This window comes from Mirounga leonina, unplaced genomic scaffold (genome assembly GCF_011800145.1).
Source record: "Mirounga leonina isolate KUSES-001 unplaced genomic scaffold, KU_Mleo_1.0 Mir_173, whole genome shotgun sequence".
NCBI lineage: Eukaryota > Metazoa > Chordata > Mammalia > Carnivora > Phocidae > Mirounga > Mirounga leonina.
The window spans coordinates 228,731-253,667 of NW_023270447.1; the positions used below are offsets into that span (position 1 = coordinate 228,731).

General features: G+C 37.5%; 1 protein-coding gene across 1 annotated transcript in view; it reads left to right on the forward strand.

The window, feature by feature from the left end:
* SLC16A1 (solute carrier family 16 member 1) overlaps nucleotides 1–24,937 on the forward strand; it is a 49,046-nt gene that overhangs the window by 8,324 nt on the left and 15,785 nt on the right. The window contains exon 2 of the mRNA XM_035017740.1: nucleotides 21,384–21,644. Within this exon, the coding sequence (XP_034873631.1) occupies nucleotides 21,428–21,644 (217 nt within the window). The 5' untranslated portion in view covers nucleotides 21,384–21,427. The remainder of the gene's footprint in view (nucleotides 1–21,383; nucleotides 21,645–24,937) is intronic.

Sequence of the window (24,937 nt, forward strand, 5' to 3'; positions counted from 1 at the left end):
TTTTTTTTTTTTTTTTTTAAGATTTTATTTATTTGTCAGACAGAGAGAGAGACAAGCAGGGGAAGTGGCAGGCAGAGGGAGAAGCAGGCTCCCCGCTGAGCAGGGAGCTCAGTGTGGGACTCGATCCCAGGACCCTGGCATCATGACCTGAGCTGAAGGCAGATACTTAACCAACTGAGCCACCCAGGCATCCCATATTTAAGTTTAACTGTAGTATATTTTGAGGTAATAATGCTGACTTCTTTTTGCCACATCTTTAGTGTCTATGAACATCTTCTAAAAAAGTTTTGCATGTTCATAATAGACAAACTATGGAAAGAGCCCAGATGTCCCATCGACAGATAAATGGATAAAGAAGTTGTGGTATATATATATATATATATATATATATATATATATATATATATACACACACACAATGGAATATTATTCAGCCATCAAAAAATAAAACAAGATGAAATCAGAGAGGGAGATAAACCATAAGAGACTCTTAACCATAGGAAACAAACTCAGGGTTGTTGGAGGGGAAGGGGGAATGGGTTAACAGGGTGATGGGCATTAAGGAGGGTATGTGATGTAATGAGCACTAGATGTTATATAAGACTGATGAATCACTGAACTCTACCTATGAAACGGATAATGCACTGTATGTTAATTGAATTTAAATAAAATAAAATTTTAAAAACTTTGCAAGTATACATTTGAGAATGGTAGGTAATGATTTAATGCCAGACAAACAGTACTCAATTTTAATACTCTTCTGTGGTTTGTTTGTTAACTGATAAAACAAACAAGAAAACAAAACAACTTATTTTTTTGAGATAATGAGGGTCAAAGGTAGCATAATAATGAAGTTCAGACTCATTCAAGGGATGTTTATTAAAGAATTACCATGTGTACAAGAAGTTACTAGAAAGGGATGAAGGAATATATATTTTAAAATATGGTTTGAGAACATTCAGAATGAGAATAAAGCTTTGAAATGAAATGTTAGTATATTACTACATTGTCTCTAGTCCTGAAAACTTAAGATATGTTTACGTGACAGTAAGTATAGTGTTAATTATTTCTGTTAGTGAATAGTTAAACTCAGTCTTTTGCAAGAAAAAGAAAAGGTTTCTTTGTTATCTTTCAATGAATTGTAATCCACTTATGCTCCCCATTAGGGTTCAGAATACTGGAAGTGAAGTAGATTCTAGCAGAAATACCACCTACTATATTCAAATACTCATGTCTATTCAAAGTAATGGAAATGACACAACCCTAACAACATATCTGTTTGTAATTTTAATCTAACCAGTACATTTTTTTAGATTCTGGAACAAGACAGGTCTTACATTAATAAATTAAAATGGCCCACTTAGATCTTGATTTGGTGAATGTATTTTCAGATTGCTGAAGAAAAACAGAACATATACAGGTATTCCAGAATATAACCTGGAATTCTGCCAAGCAGAAGCTGCCATTGAAGGATAAAGCCTCCCAACTTCCCCTTCTTTGCTACTACTCACATTCTTTATTTTATAAGATGTGAAATGGGTTTATATTTGGAGACTCTTGCCCAAGCAAGAAATAAATTAGCATGTGAAAGGGAACAGGACTTGGCCTAAACATGGACAATAGCCAATTTTTCAGTCTGTGAGAAGCAGGCAAAAATGAAGCATTACAGAAGGCACGATCTGCTGGTGTAGTAATAACTCAGAAAGTGAGACTGATTAGATTAAGTTCAATGTGCCAAAAGTTGTCTTCAGTGATTTTTTTTCTTTATTTAAAAACAAACAAGGGGTGCCTGGGTGGCTCAGGCAGTTAAGTGTCCAACTCCTGATTTTGGCTTAGGTCATGATTTCAGGGTTGTGAGATCAAGCCCCAAGTCAGGCTCAGTACTGGGGTGGAGCCTGTTTAAGATTTCTGTCTCCCTCTCCCTCCTGCTCTCATGCCCACTCTTTCTAAAAAAAAAATAAATAAATACAAAATAGCAAATAAAAACAAACTTTTCTGTTTCTTTGAGTATATAGGGCACTAGATCCAGAAAGCATAACATCGTATCACTGGAGGGCTTTTCCTGGTTGCATATTTTTCTCTGCTTCTCAAAAACTGGGGAAATCAGATTCCTTGAAGTTCATCTAATGCTAACTCTTGGAGGTGGGAGGAGGTTAAATTTTTTTTTTAAAGATTTTATTTATTCATGAGAGACAGAGGCAGAGGCAGAGGGAGAAGCAGGCTCCCCAAGGAGAAGGGAGCCTGATGCGGGACTCGATCCCAGGACCCCGGGATCATGACCTGAGCCGAAGGCAGATGCCTAACCATCTGAGCCACCCAGGTGCCCAGGAGGTTAAATTTTTCAAAAGTAGTAAGAATAGTCTCTGTCCTTAATTCATGATCTAAAAGTACACAACTAAACTAATTAGGGAAATAGTTACTTTTTTTTTTTTAAAGATTTTTATTTATTTATTTGACAGAGAGAGACCCAGTGAGAGAGGGAACACAAGCAGGGGGAGTGGGAGAGAGAGAAGCAGGCTCCTTGGGAGCCCGATGCGGGGCTCGATCCCAGGACCCTGGGATCATGACCTGAGCCGAAGGCAGACTCTTAACGACTGAGCCACCCAGGGGCCCCAGGAAATAGTTACTTATAAAAGAAAGAAGTAGACATACAGTTTAGTATCTTAGAGTTTTCAGAACACTACCTAAGAAGCACTAAGATGTCATGGAGGAAATTAACTCCATGTGGCATGATGTATTCAGAAAAACAAAGATTTTGGTGGGCTAGAGTAGATTTTTAGTATTAGATAAAATTAGAATTATGGAAATTATCAGTAAATGAAAATTTCATTTTTATAAATTACTAAATGCTTTTATCACATCAGTATGTGGATTTGGAATAAAACTATACTTTTTGCCTTTGTTTCTGATACGGTCTTTAAGACTAAGGTCTCCTAAAGCAGTGGTGCCTCTTGAATTATCCTTTTCTTCCTAGGGAATCATGCAGTTGACTTTCTCTTCCCTTTGCTCACTCACAACTGAGATTTTTTTTTTTTTTTAAAGATTTTATTTATTTATTTGAGAGACAGAGCGAGAGAGCACAAGCAAAGGGGAGCGGCAGAGGGAAGGGGGAGAAGCAGGCCCCCCCGCCAGGCAGGGAGCCCAATGTGGGGCTCCATCACAGGACCTTGGGATCATGACCTGGGCCGAACGAAGGCAGACGCTTAACAGGCTGAGCCACCAAGGTGCCCCTCACAACTGAGATTAACTGAAGTGTGATTCCATCATGAATTCTAAATACATACTTCAAAAGTCCCTTACTTTTCCCTCCTCTACTTCCAACTCTTCCATAGTAGCATTACCAGAATATCTCTTCTTTTTCCCTTTTCTTCTTTCCTCTCTGGTTTATGAGATAAAAAAGCTTCAATCTTTGCTAATGAGTGTGATAAGTGCGAATGATACAACAGTATGAAGGAAAAGGAAACTTGTAAGTATACATTTTAATTGTGACTGATACAATAAAGAATTGGTTCTATGAACTATGCTTAAAGCTTTGAAATATCCATAGAAGTTTTTTTCTAATTTCTGGACATCCTCATCTGCCTCCTTATCCCTGCAAATAAGCCCCACTATTAAAGAGAACTAAACTAACTTGATTTCATGGGTTTTGTCTTAGTTTATTATACTGTTATTTTCTAATGTATATTAAAACATACATTCATTTCTTTGTGGCGTGACTTTGAGGGGTAGCCTGGGTAGCTAACCATAGTGAAGTGGGAAAGTGCTCTGAAGTTAAGGGCTTGCAGTAAAAAGTAAAAATGAATTTACCACTTCATTTGAGTAGGTGTCCAACTTTGGCCCAGGAATCTTAATTCTGAGCCCTGAGAAACCCACAGACCTGTAATATTGAAGAGTTACCTGTTTTTTAACTCATCTAATGTTAAATAATCCATGAACTTTAAATGTAGAAAAAAATGAAGATGTCAGGTATTGTCTGTCTTAAACCTTACCATAAAGTAGAAAGCCACTATTCAGAAATAATACTATAGATCTGGACACATCCTGAAAAATATTTCTGATACTAAATGGAAAAAGCAGGCTATAAAGCAGCATGAAATATAACTCAATGTTTATATTACATATATGCTTATGTATCACTATCCTAGAAGTTTAAGAGAATCTTCATCAAAATGTGAATAAATGATAGGAGGATGGTAAATGACAGGCAAGAATCATCTTTTAAAGATTTATTTATTTGAGAGAGAGAGAGCATGCAATTGGGTGGGTGGGGGAGTAGGAGGGAGGGGGGGAGAGAGAAAATCCTCAGGCAGACTCCCTACTGAGTGCAAAGCCCGATGTGGGGCTTGATCCCTGAGATCATGACCTGAGCTGAAACCAAGAGTCAGGTGCTTAACAGACTGAGCCACCCAGGTGCCCCTGGGCAGACTTTATTTTCTATTTATATAGGTATATCCTCTAATTTCTCTGTAATGAGTATGTATAACTTGTCATCTTTTATTACTTTGCTACTTTGTGTTTTTTTATTATAAGGTAATATATTTATTATATATATATTATATATATGTAATTATAAAGTAATGTTGGTTGGAACAAATCAAACAACACAGTATATGGAAAGAGAATTATTATCTACCCCTCACAACCTCCAACCAGTATAAAGTTTCAGATACATTACCTTTTTTTTTTTCTTTCTTCCCTAGAATCTAAACTCCATGAGGGCAGGGACCATGTCTGTTTAGTTTACTACTTTCACTCCAAGCACTCAAATTTTATTAAATGAATGGCAAAAAAGTTTGGTGTATAACCTGATATAATTTTTTTAAATGATTATATAGTCCTATTATGTTTAAGTTTAAAAATCTGAATTGCAAAAACATTCATGAAATTTAGGATATTGATAATTGATCCTCTTTAGAATCATAACACTAAAATCCTGCTTTTGTATGAATCTTTATTAACAAGGTATGCCCCTTCATTTGCACGAATAGAAACTAACCCTTGTTCTTTGGGATTGTAGTGTTTATAAAGAAAGTTACACCACAGTTTGTGCTTGGGTAGTAGAAAGGAAGGGTGAAATACCCAAGGAATGCAGTATGGCTCTTAGGAAGTTGTTAAATACAAGAATAAAGAATTAATCTGCTACTATAAGACTATTACTGGGGGCACCTGGGTGGCTCAGTCTTTTAAGCAGCTGACTGTTGGTTTTGGCTCAGGTCATGGTCTCAGGATCCTGAGATCGAGCCCTGCATCAGGCTCTGCAGGGGTCTGCTTGAGATTCTCTGCCTCTCCCTCTCCCTTTACCCCCTCCCTTGGCTCACACGCCCTCTTTCTCTCTAAAATAAGTATTTTTTTAAAAAAGACTTCAGGGGCGCCTGGGTGGCTCAGACGGTTAAGCATCTGCCTTCGGCTCAGGTCATGATCCCAGGGTCCTGGGATCGAGTCCCGCATCGGGCTCCCTGCTCCTTGGGAGCCTGCTTCTCCCTCTGCTTCTCTCTCTCTCTTTCTCTGTCTGCCATGAATAAATAAATATATAAAATCTTTTAAAAAAATAAATAAATAAAAAATAAATAAATAAAAAAGACTTCAAGTTTTTATTATAGTTCTAGTAGTTAACATACAGTGTTTTATTAGTTTACCTCTTTATCCGTTCATCAGTCGATGGACAGTTGGGTTGCTTCCATATCTTGGCTATTATAAATAATGCTGCAATAAACATAGGGGTGCATGTATCCCTTTGAATTAGTGTTCTTGTATTTTTTGGGTAAATACCCAGAAGTACGATTGCTGGATTGTGAGTTAGTTCTATTTTTAACTTTTTGAGGAACCTCCATACTATTTTCCACAGTGGCTGCACCAGTTTGCATTCCCACCAACAGTACATGAGGGCCCCTTTTTCTCCACATCCTCACCAACACCTTTTGTTTCTTAAGTTACTGATTTTAGCCATTCTGAGAAGTGTGAGGTGATACCTCGTTGTAGTTTTAATTTACATTTCCCTGATTATGAGTGATGTTGAGCATCATTTCATGTGTCTGTTGGCCATCTATAGGTCTTCCTTGAGGAAATGTCTGTTCATGCCTTCTGCCTATTTTTAATTGGATTCTTATTATTTTTTGGGTGTTGAGTTTTATAAGTTCTTTATAGATTTTGAATACTAACCCTTTATTGGATATGTCATTTGCAAATATCTTCTCCCATTCTTTAGGTTGTCTTCCCGTTTTGTTGATTGTTTCTTTTCACTGCACAGAAGCTTTTTATTTTGATGTAGTCCCGATAGTTTATTTTTGCTTTTGTTTCCCTTATGTCAGGAGACATACCTGGAAAGAAGTTTTTATGGCCAATGTGAAAGAAGTTACTGCCGTTTTTGTCTCCTAGGATTTTTATGGTTTCAGGTCTCACATTTAGATCTTTAATCCATTTTGAATTTACTTTTGTGTATATTGTAAAAAGTGTCCAGTTTCATTCGTTTGCATGTAGCTATCCAGTTTTCCCAACACCATTTGTTGAAGAGACTATATTTTTGCCATTGGATATTCTTTGTTGAAGATTAATTGACCATATAATTGTGGGTTTATTTCTGGATTTTCTATTCTGTTCCATTGATCTGTGTTTCTATTTTTGTGCCAATACCATTAATGTTTTGATTACTACAGCTTTGTGATTTAACTTGAAATCTGGAGTTTTGATCCCTTTAGTTTTTCTTTTCTTTTTCACGATTGCTTTGGCTATTTCTGGTTCCATACAAACTGTAGGATTGCTTGTTCTACTTCTGTGAAAAATGCTGTTGGTATTTTGATAGGGATTGCATTAAATGTGTGGATTGCTTTGGGTAGCATAGACATTTTAACAGTATTTGTTCTTCCAATCCATGAGCATGGAATGTCTTTTCATTTCTTTGTGTTATAAGACTATTACTTTTCATCCTGGATGGTATTTAATAGTTAATGAGCGTCACTTTTTTCTTCTTGAAGTAGTAATTCACTAGGAGCAATGTTAAACTGAAGATTTATTGTTCTTCATACTATGTCCCCTTAGAAGTCTACTTACTCGGGGCGCCTGGGTGGCTCAGTTGGTTGGGCGACTGCCTTCGGCTCAGGTCATGATCCTGGAGTCCCGGGATCGGGTCCTGCATCAGGCTCCCTGCTCGGCGGGGAGTCTGCTTCTCCCTCTGACCCTCCCCCCTCTTGTGCTCTCTCTATCTCATTCTCTCTCTCAAATAAATAAATAAAATATTAAAAAAAAAAAAAGAAGTCTACTTACTCTTAGAAAATTGGGAGCCAGAACCCTAGTAGTAAAAGATGCTAAGTTGGGTCTCATGTTTTGCTATTTGTTAGCTGTAGTAGAAATAGTTGCTAGTATCTTGAAACCTTTTTATAATGAACATTTTAACAAGTTCATAATTTTTCATGCACTCTTGAGGTTTATATTAAATTATTAAAGAGAGATTTTTTTAAGATTGTTTATTTATTTATTCGAAAGAAAACGGGAGAGTGCACGTGCAGAGCTGAGTGAGAACCTGAGTCGGGGGGAGGGGCAGAGGGAGAGGGAGAAGCAGGCTCCCTGCTGAGCAGGGAGCCCAATATGGGGCTCTATCCCAGGACCCTGCGATCATGACCTGAGCTGAAAGCAGATGCTTAACTGATTGAGCCACTCATGCGCCCCAAAGGGAGAGATATTTTTATTGGAATTAGTTTGATTATGCTTATAGTTTGCAAATCAGACTTTAAAAGTAAGTAGAAGTTTCTCTTTCCCTAATTTTGAAAACTCTGATTCTCAATTTAAAATGCATATTAATATATATCAATATTATCTATTCTGTAAGTCTACAAGTAGATTACTTACCTTTGAAAGAAATTGCACTGTTACGGCGAGAAGAGAAATAAAGTACTAAGATTAACCCTCAATAGGGAAACCAGAACCTGAATCGAGAGTTTCTACACATATCAGGGACCATACTTCTTTACCCCACCCACTTGCCTAAAATTATGCTTATTTGGTTGAATGGATGCCAGAAATCATTGTCTTACAAGGAGAATTAAAGAGTGTTACAGAGGGACGCCTGGGTGGCTCAGTTGGTTAAGCGGCTGCCTTCGGCCTGGGTCGTGATCCCAAGGGTCCTGGGATCGGGTCCCACATCAGGCTCCTTGCTCAGCAGGGAGCCTGCTTCTCCCTCTCTCTCCCTCTGCTTGTGCTTTCTCTGTCAAATAAATAAAATCTTTAAAGAAAAAAAAAAGTGTTACAGATTCAGATTATTGAGTATGATATTGGCTGAGATTGACAAAAGAGAATTAAATAAGTAAATATGTGTACACACATATGTATACACACACGTACATATATGTGTATTCACTACCTTTAAGCTTGCACATTACTTTGTTCATTTGCAGATACGATCAACTTCATCAGTTCTCTGTAGTACTTAAAAAACTTTAAATCCTCGGGGCGCCTGGGTGGCTCAGTTGGTTAAGCGACTGCCTTCGGCTCAGGTCATGATCCTGGAGTCCCGGGATTGAGTCCCGCATCGGGCTCCCTGCTCGGTGGGGAGTCTGCTTCTCCCTCTGATCCTCCCCCATCTCATGCTCTCTCTCTCTGTCTCATTCTCTCTCTCAAATAAATAAATAAAATCTTTAAAAAAAAAAACAAAAACTTTTAAATCCTCTATTTTTCAATTTAAGATTTTATTTTTATTAATTAAAAATTTTTAAAATAAGATTTTATTTAATTTAATAAGATTTTATTTAATTTTATTAATAAATAAATATTTATTTTTATTTTGAGAGCAAGCAGGAGGAGGGGCAGAGGAAGAGAGAGAGAATCTCCTGCAGACTGCACACTGAGGCAGAGCCTGATGCAGAGCTTGATCTCATGATTCTGATATGACCTGAGCCAAAATCAAGAATCCAACACCCAGCTGACTGGGCCACCCAGGCGCTCCTAATCCTCTTTTTTAAAACAACTACAAGAGATTAGGTTTGACATTTAAAAATTTGGGTTGTTATAGCAACATCATAGGGCTGTTATTAGAGCATTAAACAAAGTCAAGATAAATTAATTGGAAGTCTGCATCAGTGTAGTCCCAGTCAAGCAGAAATAAACAAAAATTGATTTTTCACTTACTATTATTAAGTCTTGGGCATTCTGTAGTTTCTTATGGAATTTATTTTTTTACTTTTCATTTTTTTAAGTAGACTCCATGCCCGGTGTGGAGCCCAACGTGGGGCTTGAACTCACAACCCTGAGGTCAAGACCTGAGGGGAGAATGAAGAGTCACATATTTAGGGGCCCCTAGGTGGCTCAGTTGTTAAGTGTTGACTCTTGATTTCAGCTTAGATCATGATCTCAGGATTGTTAGATTAAGCCCCATGTAGGGCTCAGCGGAGAATCTGCTTGAGATTCTCTCTCCCTCTGCCCCTTCTCCTGGCCACGCACCTCTCCCTCTCCCTCCCTCTCTAAAATAAATAAATCTTAAAAAAAAAAAAAAAAAAAGAGTCCTATGTTTAACTGACTGAGCCACCCAGGTGCCCCTCTTAGGGAATTTGTAGTTGAAGTTGCAAATAGCCAAAATTTCCCCATGTTTGTCATTCATTGAATAGCTTGCCTGGCTTTGTTGATGGTACAGCAAAAGTAGCTCTAATACTATAATAGTGATATATTGATCTAAAAGGTGATATATATTAATTGCCAGGAAGCCTTGTAGGAAAACTTAAACCCATTTCATGAAATAAGCCAGGAATATTTATAATGCATGTCATTTGGTGGTGGCACTAAATTCTGTTCTCTGGAAGCCTTTCTCAATACTGGGCTTTTGTTCACATGTCTCTGTGTTATTGATAAATTTGTATTTCTTCCTTTTCAAAAAATTTTAGCCTTGAGGTTTTGCTCCGCTGAGCAAAAGGTAGTTGACTAGTATTTAAGGAAGATCCATAGAAAGTTGTCATTCATCACATAGAAAAGTGTTAAGCTTGAACAATCTGTACATAAGACCGCAGTGGACAGAGAGGTGGCAGGAGGGCTGGAAATTAAGGGTATTGACTGTTTATGTTTGAGAAACCCTTGTCCCTTAATTTCTGACACACCCCTCAGTCTTATTTTAGGTGGTGAAAGGCCCTTAGTTCAAACAAACACCCTTCATTTCATCACTTACCCTTTGGCACCTGTACATTTACTTGAAACAGCAGTTCTTTCCTAGATCACAGTAGAAATGAGGACAGTTACAAATGTTAGGTTTCATCTGTGTCATGGTGCTCTGGGTCCTGGCAGGTACATATTGTGAGCTTTCTGTTGGGAAAACTTTGAACAAATTCCTGGTTTGGGTAGAAAATACTCTCCAAAGATACATATGGTATTTGGGACAACAAAAAGAAATGTGAGGAGGGGGCGCCTGGGTGGCACATTCGGTTGAGTGTCTGACTCTTGGTTTCTGCCCAGGTGATGAACTCAGGGTCATGAGATCAAGCCCACCTCGACCATCAGCTCTGCACTCAGCACCAAGTGTGCTTAAGACTCTCTCTTTCCCTGTCCATCTCCCCTTCCTCCCACCCACGCACATGTGCACACGTGCTCGCTCTCTCCCTCTCTCAAATAAATCCTTAAAAAAAAATGTGACGAGGATGACAGGGAATGCCTAATAAGCCAAAGAACTCTTAAAGGAAAGGAAATTATTATTTTGTTTTATAATAGAATTACCATATTTTTTTCCTTTTCAACTGACTGAATAAAAAGAGCAAAGATTTGACATCCTTATTCAAAGTTATTGTAATATGTGAGAGGTTATATATTTACAATTTTATCAAAGTATAAAATACATATATATAGTTCAAATAGACGTGACTTAACAATGAAAAATAGTCCATTCTGCATCATCTCCTACCACTCTTTCCTGTATACATGTACATCAGCTTTTTTCTGTAATTAATACATTCAAGTTATACATCATTATTTACTAAAGCACTTATAAAATACTGCCTAGCCCACAGAGATTCTGAATGCACCAAGATGATATACCATCTGAATAAGCCAAAAACCAATAGATATCAATTTAGTTACTTTTGCAATCAAGTAGAGTTAATGATTTGAAACAACAGCCATTCTCAAAGTGTGGTTTATGAGCCCTTCAAGGACCTCAAGATTCAGGGTTGGAATCCTTAGATTGCACATTGTAACTAATCATTAAGAGATGATAGGGGCACCTGGGTGGCTCAGTTGGTTAAGCGCCTGCCTTTGGCTCAGGTCATGATCCCGGGGTCCTGGGGTCAAACCCCACATCGGGCTCCTGGCTCAGTGGGGAGCCTCCTTCTCCCTCTCCCTCTGCTGCTCCTCCTGCCTGTGCTCTCTCACTCTTTCTGTTAAATAAATAAATATCTTTAAAAAAAGATGATAGGTAACAGTTTATCAAATTTTGGTGTAGTATCAAGGTAAAATATCCATAATTATCTGAAAAGACTATTAAAATACTCCCTTGTACAACTATGTATCTGTTTAAGGTTGCTTTAGACCAAAAACTTTGAGATCTGTTATATTAAAAAAAGAAATCTATTTTATATCTATGGGTAGGATAGTCTGACCATGTAAATAGTAAAAAATCTAGAAATTATTAGTAATTAAAATATTGATATTTTTAGAGATTATAAATATGAGCTAAATATAAGTAAGATCTACAGTTAGTTTTCATATATTATGAAGGACAAACCCAAAATCTTTCTTTAAGATTAACAATTAGCAAATTGTTAATTTCTCTTTAAGAATAGTGTATTTAACTCTTTATAACGCTGGTCAGATTTGCCCTCAATGGTAAGGGAGATACAAACATTTGGAAGTTTGCAGAGCCAGGTTTATATTTTTCTAGGTTCTTTATATTGAGTTTGATCAAAACCATGCATTTCATAACTGCTGAGTATTTGGCTAGTTAACAGTAGTATAGTTATATTTCTCCTTTCACTAGTGATTTATGTTTTTTTAATGTTTTGTTCAGTCTTTTGTTTCTTTCTGTTCTGTTTCAAGTGGAAAAGAACGTAAAAGAAGGTGAGGTTTCCTAGACCTTGAATCTTGGGATTTACCTTGACGCAGGTAGTTCTGTAAACCATGAAACTTGACTAGGCCGGTAGTAAAGAGTAGTAGCTTAGCCACATTAACAGCAGTAGCTTCAGTAAATCAGCCTTCTGGGTTTTCCACGTGAATGTTTCCATGTGAATTTGAAACCTAAAACTAGTCTGCACTTAGTAACAAATTCTTTTAAGGTTATTGATTTTAGATACTTTCTGCCTCTTTTAAGTTCACAAACTGGCCATTGTCATTTTAGGAAATGACAGTGGCTTTGTTTTAAATGTTGATGGAGAAAGTGTAGGGAACATGATGAGTAGGAGTGGGGGCAGAGCATGGGGGGTATGTAGCACAACTTCATCTTTCCAGATTAGTTTACTTGCACAATTCCTGAGAGTCACGAGAAAAGGAAAAAAGGTCAGAAGGTGATTAGAGGAGAAATTAGGTGATTCTTGCACCATGGTCATTGTCAAGAAGTTAAAGTTGTTTCCCATTGTCCTTTACAAGGCAAACTGATGATGAACTTTCTCATCCCTATATCACTTTTTTTTAATCTCCCCATCACTTTCAGGGAACTGCAAGAGAGTCATCAAATAATAACTAAGCTAATAGAAAAGCTACTGTGCACACTGTAAGGATTAAAATCTTAAACTTTAATCCCTTTTAGCCTCTGGACTTGAGTACTCCTTCTCAACGGGGCTCTGAATACTGTGTGAGGGAGCCTGTTCTCATAATTTACTTGTTGTATGAACCCTTTTGTTAATAGCTGAGATGTGGTCAGTTTAAAAGGAAATAATATATTTAGATAATGATAATACACATTTTTTTTTACTGTGTACCATCAGAATTTTTTAAGTTAATAAGGAGAACCACTTGTCAGATGGTGGTAGAATTGTGTTGAATCCATATGTTTTTTTGAAGTGTTGCTTTCTTTCTTTTTTTTTTTTTTTTTAAAGATTTTATTTATTTATTTGAGAGAGAGAATGAGAGACAGCACGAGAGGGAAGAGGGTCAGAGGGAGAAGCAGACCCCCTGCTGAGCAGGGAGCCCGATGTGGGACTCGATCCCGGGACTGCAGGATCATGACCTGAGCCGAAGGCAGTCGCTTAACCAACTGAGCCACCCAGGCGCCCCGAAGTGTTGCTTTCAAAATTTGTATTCTCTTATACTTCTTGCTTCCTTCTGAATCTTTTTAAAGCTTCTTGAAGTTTTAAATCTGATTTTGACACTGTGGAATAAGGTATTACTAACTTGATGAGGCAAGTCTTAGTGACTAAAGATTGTAACTGCTTTAACTAACAGAGACAAATCATAGCTGGCAGCTAAGCTCAAAGTTTAATCACGTCCAGCACGTATTATCTGTTTGAGTCAGAGCTTGATGCATTAAATAGCTCTGCCGTCTGTGTGGATATCTCTCTATGTGTGTAAACAATCTGGGGCGAATTAATCTTTTTACTGTTCTTTGAAAAATTTCAAGTGCTTTTCTCTTTTTTCATACTTAGATGAAGGAAAAACTCGTAAAAGTAATGCCTGGAGCAGTTCTGTTTAACATAATTTTAGAATTGAGACTGTTTCTTTTAGCAGAACAAAGCAGTTACATAGCTTTTTATATTTATTCCGGTAGAAATTTTAGGAAGCTTCAACTTGTAAATGTCTTTATCCCTCCTGAATCATAGGTAGGTAAAATACCCTAGGACAAAGAACTTTAATCTTTAAACTGGGTTATATTTTTAAGGGAATTATTCTTCAGATTTTCAGATTCAAACGTACTCTGAACTAAAAATCATCTCTCCTGAAAATGGATGCCTGGGGTCTTCTTTCTTTTCCAATTTGTTCCTTCCTTTTTCAGTTTGTTTTCTCCAAGAGCCCTTAACCCCTTTATGAAAGAAAGGTATATCTCTCGCTTATCCTAATTCTGACTATGGTTCATTGCCCCCATACTCAAAATCTCTGAGGCCCCCCAAACAAGAGAAAATTGCAGAATGCGTTGTCCCACAGTGTCCCATGACAGAAATCCAAAGAGGGGTTAGGTGAGAAATATTGGGGGAGGCAGGACTTTATTCCTTCTGGACAACAAACTCCTTCTTTCTCTGTTTTCTAAGTTAGAATTAGATTTAAAAAGTGGGATAGTTACCACAAGGATGGTGTCAATACATTTATTTCAATTAAAATGAGGTATGACTTTGTTTGACAGAAATCCGGCCAATTAGACTGTATGGTATTTTCTATAAATTGGGCTAAATTGTTAGCACCAAAGTTTTGACAAATATATTTAAAGCACGTAGAATACAACATATAATATGCCAGAAATTCTATTCTATGTAACTATTAAGCTTAATAACATTTTAAATGTAAAATTAATGTACAAGACAGTAAATATATTTTTTTTGTCTATACAAAACCCTGCACATGGAAGTTATAGCAGCTTTATTCATAATTGCCAAAACTTGGAAACAACCAAGATTCTTTCAGTAGGTGAACAGATAAATAAACTGTAGTACATGTAGACAGTGGAATGTTATTATATAGCACTAAAAAGAAATATGCTATGAAGCCATGAAAAGACCTAGAGGAAACTTAAATGCATATTACTAAGTGAAAGAAGCCAATTTGAAAAGGCTGTATACTGTATGATTCCAACCCTCTGGCATTCTGGAAAAGGCAAAACTATGAAGACAGTAAAAAGATCAGTGGTTGCTAGGGGTTAAAGAGGAGGAAGGGATGAATATTGGGAGCACAAAGGATTTTTAGAGCCATGAAACTACTTATTATGATACTATAATGGTGGATGCACATCATTATAAATTTGTCTACACATAGAATGTGTAACACCAAGAGTAAACCTTAAGGCAAACTATGGAGTCGGGTAATGATGTGTCACATAATAATGTACATACTGACTAAAACAAGACTAGAGTTCCAAGGAAAAGAATATCATTTTAGGATGTTGACACTATTTTCACATAGAGAACAAGCTAGGGATCCTCAGATAGGCCAAGTGCCTGAAGTCCGGATAAGCCAGCAATTCTGGCTGTGCAAAAAGTATTCTTTGACAATGGAGAATTATGCTTCAGGAGATTAGGACCTATCTGCAACTCTAGTGAGGTTGTGACTCTCAGAAATGTCTCCTCATACTGTCTAAACTTCTTCTGTAAAGGAAATGGATGGTATGTTCTCTGTTTCCCTGGGCACTTCACCTTTTCATCAGCCATGTTTGTCTGTTCCACCAATGAACAAGAATAGGTTGAGAATTATATTGTGACACAATTTCACCCATCCTAACAAGTTAATGAAAGGAAACTCCTGATAGGAACAAATTCATAATTGTTGTGGTGGCCTCCAATCTATATCAGATTACATCAATTTTGGCTAGTACTTCCTTTTGGGAAGTTCCAGTACCAGGAGGATTTGGAGGAGATGCCCTTGCCTAACATTCTTGAACCACTTCTCCCAGACACTTCTGAAGGAGCACTACCAAGTATGCCCACGGGATCAGTGCTGCTCTATTGTGTATTGCCAGTCCATGATGAGATAAGTACAAACATTAATGGTAAGCATTTAGAAACTTTTATAGCAATTTTTTTTCATTTTTGTGTATACCCATTTTGTATATGTTTGTATATAATAGTATCAATATATACTCTTTATAAAGACCCTGGTATACACATACATAGTTTTACATGATTTAAAATTTTACATAAAACATACTGTGTATGTCTAAGGTGTATTTTGGAAATGAGGTTTAGCATCCATTACACATCCTCTTTTCTAGTGTACATTAATATGTTGCAGAGACTTTAAAGCTAAACTTCCATTTCTCAGGCTTCCTTGCAACTATATTCCTGAATTTGATTTAAATTCTGCCAGTCACATGTTTTCATATGACATTTTTTTAAGATTTTATTTAGTCATTTGACAGAGAGACACAGTGAGAGAGGGAACACAAGCAGGGAGAGTGGGAGAGGGCGAAGCAGGCTTCCCACAGAGCAGGGAGCCCTATATAGGGCTTGATCCCAGGACCCTGGGATCATGACCTGAGCTGAAGGCAGACGCTTAACGACTGAGCCACCCAGGCGCCCCTTCATATGACATTTGTAAGGCAGAATTAGAACAGAGTTCTTGATGTCTACTCACTAGCTTTGAGATTTTAAGAAGCAGGGCATGTGGGATCCATCTTGATGATGTTATCATGGGAGGCACATACGGTTCTGGAGCTAACTGCAGAAATTAACAACCTTTAATTGCAACTTCCTGATTTTGATGATTACTTGATTTTGGCAGCTTTTTATATTGCTGGCTTCCTAATTGTGCCAGTAGTGATACGATTATGGAGTCAGTGGCTTTCTGGTTATAGAAGGAGGAGCAACTCTTGGTGGCCCGAGTAGTGCTTTGGAAAGCTTCATGGATCCAAGGGAACAAATGTTGGGAGTCTAGGGCCCATCAAGAGTAAGAGTTCTGTTCTTAATGGTTGGGATCCTAAAGGGCTGTGCCATAGGAATAAGGGTGCATTGGAGGTAAACCAGTCCTCAAATGAACTGCAACCTGATTTCAAGTCATCTGTATGACCAAAACATCTTGGTCCTTGAAATATTCTTGAAGAGATTCTAGGTTTATATAGCCCTAGGTAAATGAAAATCACTCAGGAGGAGGATACTATCCTAAGCCTCAAATTCTCAGTATAGATGGAACTGTACTAAGGATGGAAAACACAGAAGAGAAAGAAAGTAGATACCATGGGAAGGTTCAACCCACATCCAATTGGAGTCTCAGGGGAGTGGAGGAAGGGAAAGGGGAAGAAGGAATATTTGAAGACATAGTGGCTGAGAGTTTTTCTTTCTTTCTTTTTTTTTTCTAAAGATTTTATTTATTTATTTAAGAGAGTGAGAGAGAGCATGAGAGGGGAGAGGGTCAGAGGGAGAAGCAGACTCCCCACCAAGTGGGGAGCCCGATGTGGGACTCGATCCTGGGACTCCAGGATCACGACCTGAGCTGAAGGCAGTCGCTTAACTGAGCCACCCAGGCGGCCTCCCTCTTTTTTTTTTTTTTTTTTTTAAGATTTTATTTATTTATTTGACAGAGGCAGAGATAGCGAGAGCAGGAACACAAGCAGCGGGAGTGGGAGAGGGAGAGCAGGCTTCCCGCCGAGGAAGGAGCCCGATGTGGGACTCGACCCCAGGACCCTGGGATCATGACCTGAGCCAAAGGCAGACGCTTAACGACTGAGCCACCCAGGCGCCCGAGAGTTTTTCAAAATTGATGAGAATTCTGTTTTGTCAGTTTGACTATCTCTTGGTTATGTAATCTGTATTTTCTCAATGGTTTTGTTTTTTTTTTTTAAGTTTTTCTTTTTATCTTGTTGGGTTTCCTCAAACTGTAGGTTCATATTATTCATCAAATCTGGAATAGCCATAGCCATTAACCCCTGAAAATACCTCTTTCCCATTCTCTCCATTCTCTTCTTCCCAAGTCCCATTAGATGTATGCCAGATGCTCCCATTCTCAACTCCATGTTTCTAAATCTTCCTCTCTCAGCTCCAGAATAAAGCTCTCCCCTGAATTCTATTTTCTTCAAACCTAGCCTTTAGATTCATTGTTTCTCCAGCTATGTTCAGTCTGCTGGTTAACCTGTTATTTCATTGAGCATGCTTTTTATTTCTGGAAGTTCTGTTTCAAGTCAACTGGCCTTTTAATAGTATTTAATATGTTTGTTTTTATTTAGTGGTCTTAATTTCTTATCTCATGCTTTTAGTCATTTTAAATATTCACATCCAATGTCTGTAGTTCTTGTGTCTAATCCAGCTATATTGAATTGACTTTACTTCACTCATGGTTAATTGATTCTTGATGTGTTTTAAAATTTTAGATTGTCAGGGCACCTGAGTGGCTCAGTCGGTTGAGCATCTGATTCTTGATCTGAGCTCAGGTCTTGATCTCTGGGTTGTGAATTCAAGCCCTGTGCTGGGCTCCACGCTAGGCATGGAGCCTACTTTAGATAGATAGATGATAGGTAGATAGATAGATAGATAGATAGATAGATAGATAGATAGATAGATAGATAGATAGATAGATAGGAAGTTTTAGATTGTCAGCTTATGTTTGGCAGGGCTTTGTCTGTGGGAAGTCTTTGCTAGTAAAGTCAAACATATATCTCTAAAAGAACAACAGAGGTTTCCCACAGACATTGACCTGCCAAGCACAAGCTCACCCAGTCCTGTAGTTGTGAATTCTCAGAAGAGAGCATCGTCTCCTCTTCCTTGTCTTCTTCCTTTTTCTCTTCTTTCTTTAACCACCAGATAGCCAAGAAAGAGAATTTGCCTGCCATTACCTTTTGCTTCTGTATTGTCTCCACATGCCACTGAACAGATTTTATCCTCCTTGTCACTGTCTTTGAACTATTTTTTTTGACCAATTCTATTGAGGCATTTTTTTAAGATTTTTATTTGAGAGAGCAAGAGTAAGAGAGCACAAGCAGGGGAGTGGCAGAGGGACAGGGAGAAGCAGGCCCTTGCTGAGCAGGAAGCCCAACAAATGGGGCTTGATCCCAGGACCCTGGGATCATAACCTGAGCTGAAGGCAGACACTTAACCAACTGAGCCACCCAGGTGCCCCTGAGGTATTATTTACATATAGTAAATGCAATTTGATGGGTGACTACTGCTACAATCATAACAGAGCATTTCCATGACCCAGAGACGTTCTCTCAGGCCACTTTGCAGTCAACCTCTTCTCTCCAACCCCCTGATCTGTTTTCTATTACTAGAATTTGGTCTTTTCTAAAACTTGATATAAATGTGACCATACAGAATATTTTTATGTCCTGTCTTTTTTCACTTAACATAAAGCTTTTATGATTCATCCATGTTCTTGCATGCATCGTTAGTTTGTTCATGTTTATCATTCCAATATATGGCTATACCATGATTTTTCCATTCACTTGTTGATGGACATTTGGGTTGTTTTCAGTTTGGGGCTATTATGAATAAAGCTATTAGAGAATTCTCATATAAGTCTTTGTGAAGATGTATGTTTTCATTTCTCTTGGATAATACCTAGGGATGTAATGGCTAGGTCATATGTTTGTATGTTTAACTTCTTAAGAAACTGCCAAAATGTTTTCCGACCTGGCTGTACCATTTTGCTTTACCATCAGCAACAGCATTCTGTTGGCTTCATGAAATCCTCACCAACTCTTGGTATTATCAGTCTTAATTTTAGCCATTCTAGTAGATATGTATTAGTATCTCTTGATTACAATTTGCGTTTCACAAATGGCTAACAATTTTTAGCATTTTTTCATGTACTTCTTTGTCATCCATGTATCTTCTTTGATAAATTATCTGTCCATTTCTTTTGTCCGTTTTTAATTGAGTTGTCTTTACTAATGATTCATAGAAGATCTTTTTATGTTTTGGACATGTCTTCTGTTGGATATGTTTTGTATTTATTTTCTCCCAATCTGTAGCTTGAAATCCAATTTATACACTTTTTAATAAATGTGCTGTTATGTGACATTAGAAGTATTTACCTAATTTAAATATTGAGTCTTTCAAACCATGAGAATGGATTATCTTTTGTTTTTTAATTTCTTAGTAGTATCTTGTAGTTTTCAGTGTATACATCTTATACATTATTTGCCAGATGTATTCCTATTCAATAGTTTTTTGATGCTGTTGTAAATGGTATTATTTAAAATTGCAAATTCTAATTGCTGGTTTATGTATAAAGACAGATGATTTCTGGGGCGCCTGGGTGGCTCAGTTGGTTAAGCGACTGCCTTCGGCTCAGGTCATGATCCTGGAGTCCCGGGATCAAGTTCCGCCTCAGGCTGCCTATTCAGCAGGGTGTCTGCTTCTCCCTCTGACCCTCCCCCGTCTCATGTGCTCTCTCTCTCAAATAAATACATAAAATCTTCAAAAAAAAAAAAAAAAAAAGATGATTTCTGTTTATTACTGTTACATCCTGAAACCTAGTTAAATTTCACTTTTAGTTCATGTACCTTTTTTTAAATATTCTTTAGCATTGCCTACATAGACAGTTATGTCATCTGTGAATAAAGACAACTTCTTCCTTTCTAGTCTTTATACCTTTTATTTCTTTTTTCTTGCTGCACACAGTAGAGGCTAGAACCTCTAGTACATACACGTTTGAGTAGAAGTGATGAAACCTATACTGTTGCTTTTAGGGGAAACTTCCCCTATAGGCTATTTTTTTCCTATCCCTGCAAGATTCATTGTCTTAAATCATATTTGAAGTGGGTTGAAATTCCAAATGGGTTGGAAGAAACAGTATTTACCAGTTGACTACTATACTACTACTATACTATAAGCTAGGATTTGTATTTTAGACTAAAGAATTTAGCAAAGAGTGAACTTGTCCTCTGTGACCAGTATTTATTGCTGTAATAAATCTGAGTGGAGATAATTTGAAATGGACATACTAACATAGTGTTGCAGGATGAGTTATAATATAAGGTAGAAGTTAGCTTCAAATAAATAAAAGGAGACCTTCATGAGAAAACAGGCAAGCCTACCATCACACACTCACTCTATCATCTATTCATAATTTAACAGGAAGTTGCATTTTCTCGTCATGCTGTTCATTAGTACTAGATGACTTCAAGAAAAAGGGGCAGTTTTTTATTTGAAGTACCATCTTTTGACATCATAGTTGAATTTGTGAGTTTAACTATATTGACTAGTTGTTGTTTAGGGCCTTCTTTTGTATAATGGAAAAAAATACCTTGAATCAAAGCAATTAGATCGATAAAAGGAAACTTTTCTGAGAGAATTTTCCAGCCCACTAAACGAAATTCTTGTATGTTCAGAATTATCTATTTTGTAAATTGCTATGTATCTAGTGACTCGGGTGCCCACTTCCTAATATTTTGTCAACATATAAATAAGAGAAAGTAAAAAGAAAGTAGTATGGAAGAATAAATTTTGGGAAAGGGGGAAAACTTATAAAGCCTGTGTTTAAGCCTGAAACTTGCATATGGCATGTGTTACGTGAATTTTGCAAGCAGATAAGTCAAATGAGGCAGTTAGTTACTCATAGTAATTTGAGGAATTATACTAACTGCTGAAACAAGTAGGCTTATTTGAAATACAAAGGCTATATGTATTAAACAGGATTTATGTCAGTTATGGTTCCTTAAATGGTATGGAGCTGTTTTCCTTTAAGCTACTATGGGCAATACCATGGCTTTAAGACTTTTTCTGATAATGTCCTTAGAAGATCATCTCTATTGGAAAAGTAATACTGGGAAACAATTCAGTTACTTGAGAGCTGGCTATAAAGGCCAGTGCTTTATTACTGACATGGTATTTTAATTTTATATCCTTCAGATACTTGGATTTGAACTGCATTTTGGAAATCATCTACACTTAAAATGCCACCAGTAGTTGGAGGTCCAGTTGGATACACTCCCCCGGATGGAGGCTGGGGGTGGGCAGTAGTAGTTGGAGCTTTCATTTCCATCGGCTTCTCTTACGCATTTCCCAAATCCATTACTGTGTTCTTCAAAGAAATTGAAGGCATATTCAATGCCACCACCAGTGAAGTGTCATGGATATCCTCAATCATGTTGGCTGTCATGTATGGTGGAGGTAAGTACCCCCAAGGCCTGCTGTTTTAGTCACGTTTTTTCATTCCCATTAACCATGACCACTCTTTTTTTTTTTTTTAAAGATTTTATTTATTTATTTGACAGAGACAGTGAGAGAGGGAACCCAAGCAGGGGGAGTGGGAGAGGGAGAAGCAGGCTTCCTGCTGAGCAGAGAGCCCGATGTGGGGCTCGATCCCAGGACCCTAGGAGCCGAAGGCAGACGCTTAACGACTGAGCCACCCAGGCGCCCCAACCATGACCACTCTTGATCTGTTTGTTCCACTGTAATATTCTGAACAGAAATGAGAAACTGTGAGGGCCTATGATTTGGTCCAACTCCGTATCATTAAAAAGCTCTCAGAAAAATGGTATGTGCACAGCTGATTTTTCTTACTGCTCTCTGCTAGACTCTTAAGATGTAAACACAAAGATTCTTCTTCTTTTTTTTAAATTTTATTTATTTATTTGTCAGAGAGAGAGAGAGAGAGAGCGTGTGCACAAGCAGAGGGAGCAGCAGGCTCCCCCCTGAGCAAGGAGCCTGATGCGGGACTCGATCCCAGGACTCTGGGATCATGATCTGGGCCGAAGGCAGATGCTTAACCAACTGAGCCACTCAGGCATCCCGCAAATAAAGACTTTTCTTAAATTGATATTGGGAGAATTAGAGTAAATCAGGCTCACCTGAATAACATAGTTCAAAGTCTCAGGTAAAATCTTTGCATGGTGTTAGAATTAAAGAACTGAAAAAAATCTTCCTCTTCTTCCTTGTGATGTTATTCCCCCTAAAAGCATTTCAGCTGAACCTTAAACTTAAGTTTCATCATTTTTTTCCCTGCTGTTTTCCTTGCCATGTTTAAAGGAAATATGGAGAGTAAGTTGCTTACTTAACATCATTTAAAATATTGCTCATTGGTGCAGCCACTTTGGAAAACAGTATGGAGTTTCCTCAAAAAGTTAAAAACACAGCTACCCTATGACCCAGCAATTACACTACTGGGTATTTACCCCAAAGATACAGATGTAGTGAAAAAGAAGGGGCACATGCACCCCAATGTTCATAGCAGCAATGTCCACTATAGCCAAATTGGGGAAGGAGCCGAGATGCCCTTCAATGGATGAATGGATAAAGAAGATGTGGTTCATATATACAATGGAATATTACTCAGCCATCAGAAAGGATCAATACCCAACTTTTACATCAACATGGATGGAACTGGAGGAGATTATGCTAAGTGAAATAAGTCAAGCTGAGAAAGACAATTATCATATGGTTTCACTCATATGTAGAACATAAGGAATAGCATGGAGGACATTAGGGGAAGGAAGGAAAAACTGAAGCGGGGCGGGGGGTGGGGGAATCAGAGCGAGAGATGAACCATGAGAGACTGTGGACTCCGGGAAACCATCTGAGGGTTTCAGAAGGGAGGGGGGTGGGAGGATGGGTTATCCTGGTGATGGGTATTAAGGAGGGCACGTGTTGTAATGCACACTGGGTGTTATACGCAAATAATGAATCATGGAACACCACATCAAAAACTAATGATGTACTGTATGGTGACTAACATAATAAAAATAAATAAAATAAAATAAAAATTTGTAAAATAAATAATAAAATAAAATACTATTCATTGCACCTTGGAACATCAAATCACAATGTAACATGTAAAAGTCAAAACCTTCCATAATACTTAAAATATATAGTTGCTTAGTGAGAGATTCTAAATCCAAGTGTGCTTATTTACTGAGATTGACAGTGCTTAGTTAGCCAAACTTTCACCTCTGTTAATACTACTTTTTGGTGGCAGTTTAGTATCTCATTATTTTCACATGTAGCTCCTTAATAGCCAATATAAAGATTCTATATTTCAACTGTAAAACCTTAGAATTTGAATTCTTGGAATTCCAGTAACCTGGTGGCAGAGTCAACTAATATTAAGCCCTGTGCACATATTTCACACTAGATTAGATATTGTGAGTGATAGAGAACACTTGATCCTGATACCTGCCTTTGGGGAGCTTATAATCCTATTGAGACAATAACATAAACTCATGAAACAAGAATAAATAGTTGAAGTCATAATTTAACTAAATATATAATTTCATTGCACAGAAAAAACAGGTAACCTGGTTGCCTTAGGGAGAGGTGAATTAGGTGACTGGGAGGACTTATATTTTTCCGCTCTATATCTTTTTATTTTATGCCTTTTGAATTTTGACGGTATGCCTGTTTTGTCTATTAAGTACTTTTAGAGAACATAAGTGCTAAATTGTAGTACTTATTTTCTTTTTATAAGTTCAGAGAAATCAAAAGGGACTTTGGATTATTATCTAGTTTCTGAGAGCCAATAGTTTTGGAAGCTTTGAACTCTGTCTGCCAGGATTTTCTGATCAGGTTTTGACTATGATGGCTTGAAGAAATTGGTACAAATATTATCCAGACGTACTCCAGGTGCTCAGGGTATCTTTAAGCTGACTATAAACCAGGGGTTCCCATGTTGCAATTTGGAGCTGCGCAAGAGCTTGAGAGCCACTCGCATTTTGCATCAGAAGTAAGTGATGTCAGCTGTACTAATGGCACATGACAGTTTCTTCTGGGAAAACAGTTCCTTCTTTGTCCTCACCCAGACATAACTAGCACATTTCTCTGAATCTGTGTTATAATAGGCCTATGAACTGTACCCCTCTCTATTTTTAATGATAGCTAATTGGGGCCATCCTTCCTGAAATAACTCTGAAAGACAAATTGCCTATCGAGAGCCTTGTGGCAGAATTTTTACTAAATGGGTTATTTTGTTTTGATTGGCTCCAAAGTGGTATATCCCCTAGGAATTATCAGTTTTTCAACTGCCACAATTCTTTAACTTAGTGTATTTGGGCCACACCCTCAACACTAATATGTTTTGAACTACCAGTGGTTTAGTATTTTTTTTTTTTTTTTAGTACTTTGGTTCAGAGATACGTACTGATGCTTGTTGGAGTGTGAGTATATTTTTAGGGGAGGAGATTTTAGTTGCCTACTCTTTTTTTTTATTTGAGTTTTCCTAGTTTTTTTTTTTTTAAACAGGAAAGTGTAAATTTGCATATTTTCAGTTTCACACTGATGTCTTTAACATTCCTGGTTTAATATTACAGATGTTCCAGTGTTCTTCACGAGTCAATAGTGTGGCAATATTTTGATCTTTGTAATTCTGACTATACAAAATCTATTTCATGACCAATTTATATGAAAATATTTCATGAATATTCTTTCAGTATTTAATTCTTTCATCTTACACAAGCTGTAAATTCAAATTA